Here is a 15,050-nt window from a genome sequence, read left to right on the forward strand (position 1 = left end):
ATTTGACAGGACAATAATCGCAAAGACCCTTTTTCCGTCGTTCCCTAATTTCCTCAAAAGTCATCTTCTTCACAGTGTTTGGTTTAGGAAAAGTAACAGAGGAATTGGGGTTACCTGGAGCCGTAAGACCTGGAGTAACCTTACTGCCCACCGAATTATGCCAAGAGAAATTTGGAGTCTTCGAAAAAAATCGGATCTTGGAATCAGCAAGCTTAGCATCGAGTTGTAAGGCAATAGCATGCGCCTCATAAACGTCCGATGGTCGCAGAAGCTTGACATCGTGACGGAGCTCCGGTCTCAATCCCCCAATGAAACAGCTTTTAAGCATCAACGGAGCAATCTCATGGGTTCGATTTGCCAAACGCCTAAACTCTGCAATGTAATCTCGAACTAACCCCGTCTGTCGCAATTGAATCAAAGCTTCAGAAAAATCCTCAAACTCCGATGGCCCGAACTCACGACAGAAAACCTTAACAAAATCAGGCCAACGAGGAAAGTTCTTGATACAATTCCGCCATTGAAACCACTGAAGGGCTTCTCGATCAAAATGAAAAGATGCCAATTGAACCTTGCGATCGTCGGCGACCGAGAAATATTCGAAGAAATGTTCCGCCTTATACACCCAAGCTAAGGGATCATCACCTTCACCAAATCTTGGGAAATCGAGCTTGATTGGTGGCTGGCGAAACTGGAATTGATAATCTTGATGACGGAATCTAGTATCTTGACGCTGGAATTGCAGATTGGGATCAAGATTCTGATCGCTAAAGGTTTCCTCCGAATCCATGGGATTTCCCCCCAATTCAGACGGACCCACACGATTGGTACGACCGCGGCCTTGCTCTTCCATGGAAACCGACCGAGATTCCACCAACGAGAGACGAGTATCGATCGACGCCATGAATTTGGTCATTTGGGTTGTCAGATTCTGAACCGATTCTTCGATTCTGGAGTTCGAAGCTTCAAGGGCGGTGACGCGAGCATCCATCTTTGTGGCTCGAGTGGTTGCCCTCGGCATACGCAAGGGAAACGTGGGATCGTAGAATTGGCTGATACCAATAATAAGAACCTTGTTCTAACCTCAACGCATGGCACACATAAGCCTGCTATATAACTGCTCACAACATACTTTTTCATATCATAACCTCCTTTGCACAATTAGTCTGTTATATATCTATCTCAGACTTGCAAGGTAAGTTTCTAGACAGTAACCACCCAACTAACTAAATCATCCCATCTCATGACAAGTGTCAATCATCTAATAGGGTTCCATTACCTAACAAAACATACACATATCTCATTAATTTGGATAACCCAACTTAGTATCCTAACATATTGTTGGCAGTATTACAAGTCAATCACACAATATTGCATGAGAACATATGTAAGACACTGGAAATAAATTTTGTATATTGGAGAATGAGAGGGGAAGTCTTGTTTTACATAACATAACGGATGAGAATGAAGAACAGACGAACACTCATGCATCCCGAGTGGAGAGCTAACATGAAGTGGGATGTATTTGAATAAAAGAAGAAACTCAACTGATCAAAGTTAAAATGCATGTAGGTATATATGTTTCTCTAGATGAATGAGATACTGTCGCAGAAGCATTCAAGATGTATTTAGGTCTCTCTCACTAAGTGGAATATTTTGAGTGAAAGTTTTGCCAAATGGCATTTTCTTCAAGTGGGGGCCTCTTTGATGCCATGCTTCAATGATCCTTGGTTAGAGATAAGGTTTCATGGTAGACCTCAAGACAATGGAGATTTTGTCTTGATCAAAGGTTGCATCTTGTAAATTAGGGCTAGGTATATGGGGTTGAAAACAACGTTTGCCAGCCCGAATTATCCATGACAGCGCACATTCAAATTTGTCAGCTCAAAAATTATTTTCATCTTTCTCAGGTATACCTTAACCTGCACTTGCTTCTCGTTTAAGATTTTACTTTGTGCATTTCTTGATGGTGATCTGATCATGTGCTTTTACAACTTTCCTCACCAATCCTGGCCTTCTATTTCATTTGCTCTATATACCATATTGACAGTTCATTCTTTAATAAAAACTGAACCAAACGTCCTTAATAAAAAAACGAACGTCTTGTCCAGAAAATTAATAATTCTCTTGAACAAAATTGCACCCTCGACCATGGATGATTTAGTTGGTCACATGCCGTGGTTACTGTTTGTTTCCCCAATATGTTAAGACTACTTTCTACTGTCTCAAAATCTGCATGATCAAAAAGCAGAGATAAAGTATGAGATCCCGGGAGCAAAAATAAATATAGTATTAAGCACTTTTACTTATAAAATTAGAAATTAGTTTCTTGATAATCAAACCCAAATCTAGAGGGATGATTCTGTGTTTACTTGTTGTGAAAGCAAAGGATGACATATTCCAGAATATGTTCATGGATCATATATTAGGATCTCATGTGGACTTGCCCTACTGAGGCCTTTTTTAAGTGCTTTTTCAGAGTGCTGCTTCATGCATGTTTTTCCTAGAAGCGCTTCTCCCAACCCTTCTGTATAAAAAGTGCTTGTCCTTATTTTTTTCTATTAAGTATGAATTTATTAGGGATTATATGATATTGTTAGTGATAAAAGGTCAGCAGCCCATGTGTTTAGATCACGGGGGACAAAAATGCTTTGGAGCAACCTACAGCATGGCAAACATTTCAGCAATCAGCATAGATCTGTTGATTGACCAACCACTCAGTGCCATACCAGCAATTCTACTGTCTCAAAATCTGCATGATAAAAAAGCAGAGATAAAGTATGAGATCCCGGGAGCAAAAATAAATATAGTATTAAGCACTTTTACTTATAAAATTAGAAATTAGTTTCTTGATAAGCAAACCCAAATCTAGAGGGATGATTCTGTGTTTCCTTGTTGTGAAAGCAAAGGATGACATATTCCAGAATATGTTCATGGATCATATATTAGGATATTAGGATCTCATGTGGACTTGCCCTACTGAGGCCTTTTTTAAGTGCTTTTTCAGAGTGCTGCTTCATGCATGTTTTTCCTAGAAGCGCTTCTCCCAACCCTTCTGTATAAACAGCGCTTGTACTTCCTTTTTTTCTAATAAGTACGAATTTATTAGGGATTATATGATATTGTTAGTGATTAAAGGTCAGCAGCCCATGTGTTTAGATCATGGGGGACAAAAATGCTTTGGAGCAACCTATAGCATGGCAAACATTTCAGCAATCAGCATAGATCTGTTGATTGACCAACCACTCAGTGCCATACCAGCAATTCTAAACTAAGTTTGCAAATCTGAACTTTGTCCAATTATGGTAGTTTAGTTCAGATGTAAGGTAGGTTAATTAGATTGTGAATTTGAATTTGATTCTCTTTTTTTTTACATTAGAAACTTATTACGTTGAACAGTAGGATCAGGTGGACTGTCCAACTCACTTACAAATAAATAGCTATCTTTAGTTAATTAAGAACTGCTTGGCCTGGCGTAGATAAAGGCCTCACAGCAAGGGTCACATCCTGTTGTGAGTGAGTTGAAGTGTCTAGTTCCATCATCAGGAACCTTAAATTCTCATAAATTAGAGCAATGTTTTGACTAACGTTGAAATCATTGACCATGATTAAGTCCAGCATCAACTAAGTTAGTGAGTGAGGATAAGCTAAATTCAGATCACCTTCCATCTAAAACCCCAAAAAATAAATAATTAAAATCCTCTTGTATTTGAAGAACTCGGTTCCGCTAAGATATTCTCCATGGTATGAAAACATACCTTCAATCGGTACGAATCAAAGTTGTGTTTTTTTTTTTGGGAATTTAATATATTAAATCAAATCTATCAGAGGTGTTGGTTAGCTTAAAGACGTTTATACTTTCTACAATTATATGATCTTTTTGCTTTTGTTGTTTTGTAAAAGCTAATTTGTCATTCTTTTTTGTAGAGATCTGAGCTCCCACCATGATTACATAGTTGAACTTGAACTAGTCAGGTGCAAATCCTAAAAATTCCAAAACAGTAGAGACTATAGAAAAAGAAGAAGAAAAACTTGGTAAAAAAAAATAGTGATCACCACACCACTTCACCATCTACTCTCCCCTCAACATTTTCCATACCACACAAATGGATACAAGCAAACCACATAACCAAAGAAAGTACATAAAATTGGCTATTTTTTTTCTCTAAAAAAGGGACAAATTGGTGGTTTCGCAACTACGTACTGTCCACTCTTTTGGAGGCTGAGAAGACTCATAGAGGCATTTCAACTTCCCCCTAACCATCTTTGTGTAACTCACCAGTGCTAGGACTTGCAAGCCATGTCGTATGGAATACGAACTTGAATTCGTTCCCAACCACTTGAGCCACCCCACGATGGTTCTTAATAATTGGTTAATTAGATATTGTAATTATTGTCCCTGTCACAATTCAATTGACCTCAATCAAAACTATAGCCCAAACAAAACCTAACCATCAGATTAAAGAGTGACTCAACTCCACATTTATTTCTTTAATCTTTGCAATCCGATTCCCCCTTATTTTCTCTTCGAAATCTCCGGAAAACTTGATTATTTTACAAAATCGACAATGGAAGAGACAATAAGCCGCCAAAACACTCTTATCACCTATTCCATCAATCAATACAAGAAACCATAGGTTTTCACATCAACCCTAGTTTCTAGTCGATGTCCTCAAACCACACATTTGTGGTATTCTCCGCTATCTCCATCTTATTTTGCCTTCATCCCTTATATTACATTTCCCATTTGCCAAAACTCAAAACGAACACATACTTACAAACCCTAATAATCTCCTCCCAAGCAAGTCCAATGGGTTCTCTCCCATTTCCACCAAGACCCTCAACTCCACCACCCTCTTCGCCAAACCCTAATTCTCTATCCAAATTTAGGGTTTGTGCCACGTTTTGCTATAGAGAGCCCGCTCCAAACCTAAACATTTCTAATTGGATAGAATGCTACGATCCGTCGACCAACATGTGGACGCATGCCAGCTCCATCCCAGGCCTCACTGAGAATCATGTCCTCAAGGGTTTTGCCATGGTGTCTTTACGTGATTCGGTTTACATAATTGGCGGTAGGGTTTGTAATAAGGAGAGAGCTCACACGTCGGACGAGTGCAGCGAGCTTGTCGACATGGACATTGAAGTCTCCTCCTCGGTCTTGCGCTACAATGTCGGGTCAAACCAGTGGTCTACCTGCGCGCCACTTGGCATCCCCCGGTGCGACTTCGCATGCACGGTCTCAGATAACAAGATCTACGTGGCGGGGGGAAAGGCCACGCTAGATTGGGCGAGGGGCATCCCATTCGCTGAGGTGTACGATCCGGACCGCGACGAGTGGACACCGCTGCCGAACATGAGCACGTTGAGGTACAAGTGCGTTGGGGTGACGTGGATGGGCAAGATCTACGTGGTGGGGGGTTTCGCGGAGAAGGCTGACTCGGACGTGCCGGCCATCATGGTGCGCAGCTCCGCTGAGGTGTACGACCCGCTAGTAGGGAAGTGGGGCCTTATCGTGGGGATGTGGCAGCTGGACGTGCCACCTAATCAAATTTTGGCCGTCGATGGACAGCTTTTCAGCTCGGGCGACTGCTACAAGCAATGGAAAGGCCACATAGAATCCTACGACGGCAAGCTCAACATATGGAATGAAGTTGAAGGGTCCCGCCTACAAAGCCTCACTGCATTGGGGCCACACGATCAAAACTGGGCACTGAGCCAAAGGCGTTACCTAACAATGGCAACCATTGGGGTGGATTTATACTTCTTGGCAGGGTATGGGATGGAGAGCGAATCATCAAGAACAATGTCGATCGTTCATAAATTTGATATATCTGCAACCAACGATGCATGGACGAGCATGGAGCCGATGGAGGAAGATGGAGAGAAAGAGCTTTGTGGGCATTGCTGTGTTGTTCAACTCTCATGAATCTTGCCTTTTGCTTGCAGCAAAAGAAAGATTGAAAAAAATTTGGTACCTGCTTAATTAATTAGTTAATTATATTTATTACTGATAACTATTAATATGATCATATTATATTATTATTGTGTAAGGTTTTGCTGATTGATCTATAAGTTTTCACGGTAGCTGTCTTAACTAGTCGGATTATATGCTCAAGTTGTGAACTTTATGGAGCAGTCCTGATGATTTTGGATACCTTGTGACAAAATAAGAAGAAAAAAATCTTTGTAAAATCTGTTTCCCATACTAGTTACTGGTTTATGAATTATACATATAGATCCTTTCTTGAATTCGAATATTTTACAGTTGAGAAAACATGTTGCTTATGAATTTTTGTTCATGTAATCTGATCAAATGAAGAGTGCTATACGATTAACAGAATATCCATCTGGGACAATGTTTTATGATAACGTTTAGATGCATAAACGACAAAAAACAAAACAAAATGTACTGTATGAACTTTGTATTGCATTGTTAGAAACATAGATTACTAACGGTTTGTTTGAAAATAGTTTTAAAATAATTGAAAGTATTTTTAGTGAAAATATTTTTAAATTTCAAAGGTACTTGAAATACTTCCTACAAGAAGTATTATGGAAGCACTTCAAGTGTTTTTTTCTTTCAGAATTCATTTATATTTTTACTAAAATTTGTTTTCAAAAATATTTTCACTAAAAATACATTCAACAATTTTAAAAATATTTTCAAACCAACCCTAAATTAGAAAATGGAATTTAACCTAGGCCTATTGGAATTTCGTTTGTTTTCCAGCCACTTTATGATGCTCGCTCAGTTTGTCTTCTAGGAAGACACATTGTGTTTGCTGCCAAAAAAGATAAATATAATTTATAGGTGTAGGTATAGGGCATTAGGGTATGGGGCATTCTTGTTTCTGATCAAATGCATTCCATGGTGCTTTGTCCAAAATCAGAAAGAAACGAATGCGACCTGAATCATTACATATACTGTTTTCGAAGAAAGTTAGTGTTATACCATAAAATTAATTGGTAGTATAGAAAATAGCTCAATCTCTTATAAGTCCATGCAATGTCACTTCTCTTATTAATGTGGTATTTATTCATTCTCAATAAGCCCTTCACATGTGGCGAATTTTTAAGCCTAACACGTGGACAACACAACAGAGTGACGTGGAGCAAGTGTGGCCATTTGACTTTACATGTGGAACAACTTGCTCTTATTCATGAAGAAAGTTGGGGTTCCACCATAAAACCAATTGGCAATATAGGAAATAATTCAATCTCTTATAAGCTCTTGTAAGGTCTATCTTCTCATCAATGTGGTATTAATTCATTCTCAATAGTTTGATAACTTTTAATTAAACTGTCAAGAGAAATGATAAGAATACTCTCTCAAAAGTAGGACTTGTTATGGTCTCTCTACCACTTCATAGTTTAACATTAATTTTCGTGTCATCATTATAAAATATTGTGCCAAAAACATGAGATAGCAAAGAGGTCATGAAGAACCCCTTTTTTGAGAGGAAAACTAATGAAAATGGTTTGAAAACTTTGAGTTTTAACGATCACAACAAAATAAAGGGTACAGTAAATAGTACCATGATTAACTTTTTAGTGTAAAAATATGGTTTTTCGTTAAAGTGAATAGTACTAGGAACTTTTCATTCCCTTTTTTGAAAGAGTCCCCTAGCATTTCTCAATTGTAAATCATTTGCTATGCCTCTTCATCAACTAACTTTATTTGTTTCACTTTTTTCATAAAATAAAATTATTATACTTAAAACTTCAATTTCCAACCATACAATTTTTGAACCATTTGATATTCCAAACTATTTTAATTTAAAAGGTCATTTAGCTTTAAACAACATGAGAAATACATTTAACGTGCAAACTGATTTAATTTACATCTGCTTCAAATACCACATAAACTCATTTTTCCCATCAGTCTATATCAAAGAAAATTATGTTGCTCTCCTAATTGGGCCCTATCAAATGTCCCACATGCCCCAAACCCGTTGATAGAAATATAATTTTATTAGGCAATGCTTGGCATCAAAAGCCCACATGGACCAACCCAATTTAGTTCTATCTTTCTGGTGGGGCATACCCGATTCTCAAAAGGGACCCACCTATCCATCCGGTTCTCAAAAGGGTGAATATGGTCTGGGCCAGACTCATTGTTTTTCAAGGGTTAAGGGTTTTAGGGCTTTTCAGCCCAAAATTCTGAGCTTTCAAGTGGTCAAGGGGGTGTCCGGCTTTAAGCACCCTCAAAAGAAGAGAGAGGTAGAAACCAAATACTCAGCCGGAGAAAGCGAAAGCAGAAGATTCATCATTCACGTGAAGCCATGAAACTCAAATCTCTGCACGAGCCACCCACACACAGAGACACCCAGAGTCGCACTCACTCACCTTTGGTCCGTAGTTGCTTTTACTAATGGTCCCCAACCCTGGTGGTCTGTCTTAGAGATATGACTTCTACCTGATACATTATTGTGACGATATTTTAAATCAGTAACATCATTCTGAACTCATCTTACTTTGTGTATCATGAGAAACGTACCTAAAAATTTGAAATATATATGTGTCTGCACCGCTAACCCATGCCCCTGAATACATATACAATTTACGATTAATTTGAGATATCGTTATAATTGTAGCTTGAATGCAAGTTAAAGTCCGTTAGGTCTGAGGAAACCCTAGGATCTGGGTGATCCTCCAATCACATCAATTCATCGTATATCATGCGGCCAGTTTTTATCAAATACTGTTTATATTCAATTTTAAACAAAAAAAATTTACAATAATTTATAATCGCATAATGTACGATGAACAAATATGATTGAAGGATTCTTAGAATTCTCATAAAAAGAATCCGACGAGGATCCTTCTAGATCCTTATGGGCCTCACCTTCTGACCCTGCAGACCCATCATCTGACACTCCTATGCACTCCGATTATCTTTCCCAGTCCCCGTCAAAGTTTCAAAAGAGCTTTTGAAAATTTCTACTCGGACACGCTACCGCACGTGTAAACGGGTACACGCACAAAACCCATTGGTTTTGCACGCGTGAGAGAATGTGCTGCGCTTTCTTACCTCACTCCCTTTCCGTCTACACCAAGTAGGCTGTACTGTGTAGCAACATCTGAAATCTCCGAAGCTGAGAGTTTTCGACCCGTGCGACTTTGACTGTCTCAAACACATCGACGACCCAGATTTTGCACCCTCGGAAACTGAATCTGAGCCGTTGACGTCGGGAGACAATCGTCGAGGACTTTTAGATGTTTCACATGTTGGTTAGGGACCTGAAAGCCCCGACATGGGGAGCTGATATGTCGGTCTCTCGTCATGGGAAAACGAGAGATGAAATTGAAGAGAGAAAGAGTAGTCCAGTCCATGCCACGTGTCGATGAGTGAGATGGATGCTTCGTATGCCCCGTGGTAAAAGAGTTACTGTGGGGACCATTTGGGGTTGTAGGGTTTTCGGGGAGGCGTGATAGGAACGTAGGCAGACAAAGTGCATGTGAAGGAGGTTAATGAAGGTTTAAGATGGGGTTTTGAGCCCAAGCTGGGGTCTCTTGTCGCACTGTTTAGGGATCTGTCCCTCCCCCTAGCGTGATCAAGTTGCCAACAAGAACAACGACCATCTGCATGGCATTTTGGATTTCGGTATTTGATCGTTGATAAGATGTGAGTTTGAAATATATAATCAAAGGATAGAAACAGTTGTATGGGAGCTCTATCTCGTCGATGATTAATCGTAATCTATTTGATGAGCGATTATAAAATGAGTTGTAAACTTAGACGATTCATGTTATTGGTGTTTGCATTCTCTGTCTGCGATGTACACCAACTTCAGAGTTGTTTGAACGTAAAGAAAATTTATCCTAACGATCTGTATGTCACGAGGGACTAGGGTTGACACGAAATCAAGGGCACGCGGGGGAATTGCAAGGACCAAATCAAGCATTCATGTTGCCGTCTCCATCGGTTCCATATAGCTGCAAGTCTGCAACTAGCTAGCACTCTGGATTATACCACATCAATTGCCATATAAGCCCCCTATAGAGCCACTTATTTCAGAAAGACTTTTTAGCCAAAATAGTTCCTGAAATTCGCATAACACATCACTTTGGTCCCTGAGATTTGAAACCGGTCCCTAAGATTGTCCACCATCAATCATTTTGGTCATTATGTGCAAAATTATGTTAGATAAGGATCAAAATGACAAATATACACTCGATTTAATAAACAATGGGCCAAAATGATTTGACAAAAATTAAGGGTATTTTGGTCATTTTATTCTTATTTAATGGAGATTTTTCACAGAATAACCAAAATGATTGATGGTAGACAAACTCAAGGATCAATTTTATTGATTTCAAATCTCAACGACCAAAGTGAGGAGTTATGCAAATCTCATGACCATTTTGACTAAACAACCTTTCAGAAACTACCCCTTTGAGCCCTTAAAGAAGAGTGGCATTTCTGGTTAAATTCGACAAAACCAGTGGTATTTAGAGAGGAAAACCATAAAACAAGAGAGAAAATGTGTGTTGGAGCTGGCATGGCCCAGGCCATCGAACAGTGATTTTCTTGAATATAAATTATTTGATGTTGTCTTCGGAAAGTAATCAAAACACAGAAAAGATATTCCTTGGGCCAAAAACTGTCTCTGCATCTTGTGGCTAGGAACTCAGATTTTTGCATTAATGCATGTTTGCATATCTTCAATCTTTCCGAAAGAAACCAGGTCTCTAAAATATACAACAAAAGGTGATAATTTGTGGCCATGATTGTGAAATTGGACCCTGTAAAAGTTTGGTTTCACAAAAAAAAAATTGAAATAAAGCAAACATTTTTCGAATCATCTCATGTTCCGATTAAGAAATAAAAGTCGGACTGTTGTTCGTAAGTTATAAATAATTTGTTGATATTATCGTCGCTAACAAAACATATTGATACAATATCATATATATCTAGAGGTCATACATAGAGAATTTTGAGATTAAAAAGAAAAGAAAAGAGCAAGAAACGTTTTAAACCGTCTTATTGTCCAGCTATGTAACAGATGTTAGAACTAGTTCTATAATATCAATAAGGTGTTATCTTATGCGAAACATATCAACATACATGTTATCAGTACATTTGCGAAATATCGACTACATCGGGACCTCATGCACAAAAAAACTTCTAACCTTCTGATGCAAAATGCATAATAAAACTGTGGGGAAAGAGGTTGACCATTAAAAACCACCTCAACCTTTTTGGTAAAAGAGAGTAATTTGTGAAATGTAGAAAACTTTAAAACCATGGTACAAAAGTTAATCTAAAAGGCCTATCTGTTTATCCCCAATCTTGGATAGAGAAAACTGAAAAGTCTTATTCAGTGGCTAACTATTGACAATTTGTTCTTTTATTTTTCAATTTTTATTCCTGATCTTTAATTTATTTATTTTATAAATCGAGTACAAGGAAGCAAAGGCCATCCGAAATTTCATGGCTTTCTGAATATTTCTGTTTTGTTTTTTCACTTGTCTGTGAAGACATCCCCTCTCTCTCTCTTTCTCTCTCTTTCTCTCTCTTTCTCTCTCTGTTTGTTTACCAATTTAAGTACTCCTCCCCCACAGCTTTGATAATGGTGTAAAACCCTTTACTGCTGCCACAAACTCCTCTCTCTCTCTCTCTCTCTCTCTCTCTCCTCTGTTTCTCTCTCTAACTTAAAATGCTGTGAAATCTGAGAGCTCAAATAGATTTATAGAGAGAGAGAGCGGTGAAATATGAGAATGCTTGTTGTGAAAGAAGTTAGCTTTCAATGGCCGCCAATAGGAGCTCCACTAAACATGCTGAGAGAGGACCATCCAAGCAGCCTTCCTCCTCCTTCCCCTTCTTTCAACAGCTCTGTCAATGCGGTCTCGTTTGGGTTCGTAGCCACTGCCATCCTCATCTCCATGTTCTTAGTCATGGCCATCTTCGAGAGGTTCCTCAGACCCACCTCTCCGGATTTGTCGCCGTCCGCCCGCCGTGGGGGTGGAGATCTTGAGGCCCAGATGGGTTTCAATGGAAAGCTCAGCCACCCTTCACCAAAAGTAAGCAACCCACCAACCAAATTCTTCAAAGAAAACTTGTTTTGAATTGCATTTTGGTGTGATTTGTGGGAAAAAGTTATGGTTTTTACTAATTTTTAGAGAGAAGTAGCAAACTTGGAAATGGTGGTGGCTTTTAGGGAAAGTGCTTTTGTTTGCTTTCTCTAATTGTTTTTTGGGACAGTTATTTTGTTTGTTGAGCTTAGGTGATCATTATCTCTCTGACATAATCAAGATTTTTTATAATTCTACATTGTCATTAATGGAATTCTAAGTTTGGGGGGTTTTAGCTTTCTAGAAATCCATAATTTCTCTCTTTTTTCTGCAAAATTTCCTTGAACTTCTCAGATCAAGGTTTTGCCTTTCCAAATTTTTCTTCGACAATGCGATATTCTAAACGTACTCTAATTTACGGAGTTTGGTCAGGTGAAGGGCAATGGTACACTGCTCTGATCCACTGTCATAGTTCACGAACTTTTATGTTTCCCTTTACTCACCAAATTGCTATTCATTAACAGTGAAATGAATTACATGCTATGCATTTCTTGTACATGTCATACCTTACACCATCATGATGTTCTCTCTATTATTACCTACTTAATTACGGTTTTCACACATCGATTGGAGAATAACTTCCTTGCAACGGGGATACCGCCGCAGTAACATTCCCGGTGCAGATAAGTTTCTCTCCCGTCGTCAACAGGTGTTTCTGATAGTGTGTTTGATTTGATCTTTTTCCTACATATTGTAGCTTTGCTGCAATTAATAGAGTGGTCTGTGGTTAAGGGTCCAGCTCAGTAGTTGTCTGTTGTGTGGTTGGTTGGTGTTTGGTTCCAAGCAAAGTGACTTTGGACTGTTCTATACGGACTTGGTCTTTTAGTCCCACCACCGTTAATGGTGGTCGTCTTCAGGACCATCGTTGTTAATGGCGGTCGTCTTCAGGACCACCGTTGCCAGTCTTTTATGATGTAGCACGGATTGAGCCCTGAGTCGGAGTCAAGCTAGTAATTTTCGCACTCGCATTTTTTCCATATGACACTATGTTTTTCTAGTCTTTGGATTGAAAAAACCAAACGAGAATTAAGAGACTAGAGGCGTAGTGCAGAATGAGAAAAACGGGAGTGTGTGTATTGTGTAGAGTATTATTATTAACGAAAACTTTCCATCCGAATCCAACTTAGTTTGTTTCAAAGTGTCCTTTCAATGTTCAAACATAGGATTCCCTAAAAATAAGGTTCTCTTAACTTTGCCAGATGATTGCAAGGATATAGATTTCGACAAAAACCGAAATAGATAGGATTTCAAGAACAATATAGGTCGATTGTGTTCTGAACTTGTCTTCAGTTTGTTGGCATTGTTGTTTAGTTCTTGTACCAGAAACTTTGCTGACCGGGAAAGGCAACGTTGTAATCAGTCTGATTCGCAGAAACTTGTAGTCCCCCAACAGTGATGTTGAAATGAAACAGGCTCAAATTAAGTACTGCAGACAGTCCTTTTAACTATTGCTATCAGCATTCACTAAACCCTATTTTTAAAAGCATAAGTCAAATGCATATGGTAGTGGTTAGGGTTGGAAAAACACATCATCAAACAGAGTCATGTGATTAGGTTTCAAAAATGTTGTTTAATGTTTGGGTATTTGCTATCATCATTAAGTTAAATATGTGGATTGGTCCCCTTAAGCATGTGCAAAAAGTGATGATTCAATGGAAGCAAACGAGAGATTTTTCAGCCCGGAACACAGGCACACACGCCATATGTCATTATACAAGTGGAGGGACACTTGAAAAAAAAACTTCCCTCCACTTGTATAATAACATATGGCATACCATCCCGCGTTCCAGGCACATTGAAGTATCTCTCGGAAGCAAACTTAACAGCATTAATGAGCAGTAGAAAACTAACCCTCATTTGTTATTCTTTTGTTGCATTGGATTAGGACGCGTAAATCGTTCTTGCTCACTAGGTATTATAAGATAGAATGATACATTTTTCCACCTGAGATTCTTAGACAAGCTCAGGAGTTTGGCCTTTGATGTAGGAACTGATTTGTTTTGCTGGAAAATGGCGTAATATGCATAATTGAGTATGCGATCTTCATGGAAATTTGGATCCGGGGTTGAGAAATGAGTCGTTGTATCCAAAAACCCATGTTTTTGCCTAACTTGTCTAATGACCTGATTGTATCTGTCATTGTATCTGTGTATTTTGTTTGTGTATCGATGCATTGTTGAATTCTGACTCTCTCTGCAAGCCAACTTCATTTCTTTATACTTTCGAAGCTGTAAGCTCATGAGTTTGTAATTTTGTCGATTTTATGCAGATGACTGTGTATGCCAGTGGAGTTTCAGTGTTGATGCCTGGAGACGATATCCCCACCTTCATTGCACACCCAGCCCCCGTGCCTTGCCCTCCAGAACGCGTTGTTTTACCTCAGCAGCAACACATTTCATTGCCGAACTCCCCACCTCCACCTCCGCCTCAAACATAAGCGCAAAGTCAAGTTGACAAGTACAAAACCAAACACGAAATGCCCGCTTTTTTCGTATCAAATTCTATTCATGATGAGATCGCGAAATGAAGCAGAAGAATTTGAAGACGATAACTCCAAACTGCCCAATTTTTCTTCAGGCAATAGTACCTGATTCTGTATATGCCATTTTCGAAATGTGACTTTGGATCCTTGGAGATGGATTATAATTCCCATCAAATGGATTTAGAAAGTCATAAGTTTCTCTGTAAAGTGTAAGCAGTTTATGATTGGTATTGACTATCGAGTAATAGCAGATTATGCAGCCCGTTATATACTGATAACAACTAATTCTTTTCACAGTTCGCGGGAGTCATATTCCACTTAGGTCATCTCCAACCGACTTGGCCAAAGGACCATAGGGCTACAAATAGCTCGGAATGACACGAAAACCGTTTCCAACTAAGGGCTAGGCCAAAGGGCTTGTGAGCCCCATCGGGTCCAAACCCTCAAATTAGCCCAACGGACTAGTCATTTCCAGCCCTCCAACACCAGAATG

At 39.0% G+C, this 15,050-nt stretch overlaps 2 protein-coding genes across 2 annotated transcripts; both read left to right on the forward strand.

The window, feature by feature from the left end:
• The first annotated feature begins 4,778 nt into the window (after positions 1-4,778).
• LOC137727411 (uncharacterized) lies at positions 4,779-6,165 on the forward strand. Its single transcript, XM_068466279.1, has one exon. The coding sequence runs from the start codon at positions 4,808-4,810 to the stop codon at positions 5,924-5,926; it is 1,119 nt and encodes a 372-aa protein (XP_068322380.1). The 5' UTR covers positions 4,779-4,807; the 3' UTR covers positions 5,927-6,165.
• A 5,462-nt stretch (positions 6,166-11,627) lies between these two features.
• On the forward strand, positions 11,628-14,816 carry LOC137730162 (uncharacterized). The gene is made up of 2 exons (XM_068469225.1): positions 11,628-12,024; positions 14,345-14,816. Exons 1-2 carry the CDS (start codon positions 11,716-11,718, stop codon positions 14,510-14,512), a joined length of 477 nt encoding a protein of 158 aa, XP_068325326.1. The 5' UTR covers positions 11,628-11,715; the 3' UTR covers positions 14,513-14,816.
• The last annotated feature ends 234 nt before the right edge of the window (positions 14,817-15,050 follow it).

This window comes from Pyrus communis, chromosome 3 (genome assembly GCF_963583255.1).
Source record: "Pyrus communis chromosome 3, drPyrComm1.1, whole genome shotgun sequence".
Lineage (NCBI taxonomy): Eukaryota > Viridiplantae > Streptophyta > Magnoliopsida > Rosales > Rosaceae > Pyrus > Pyrus communis.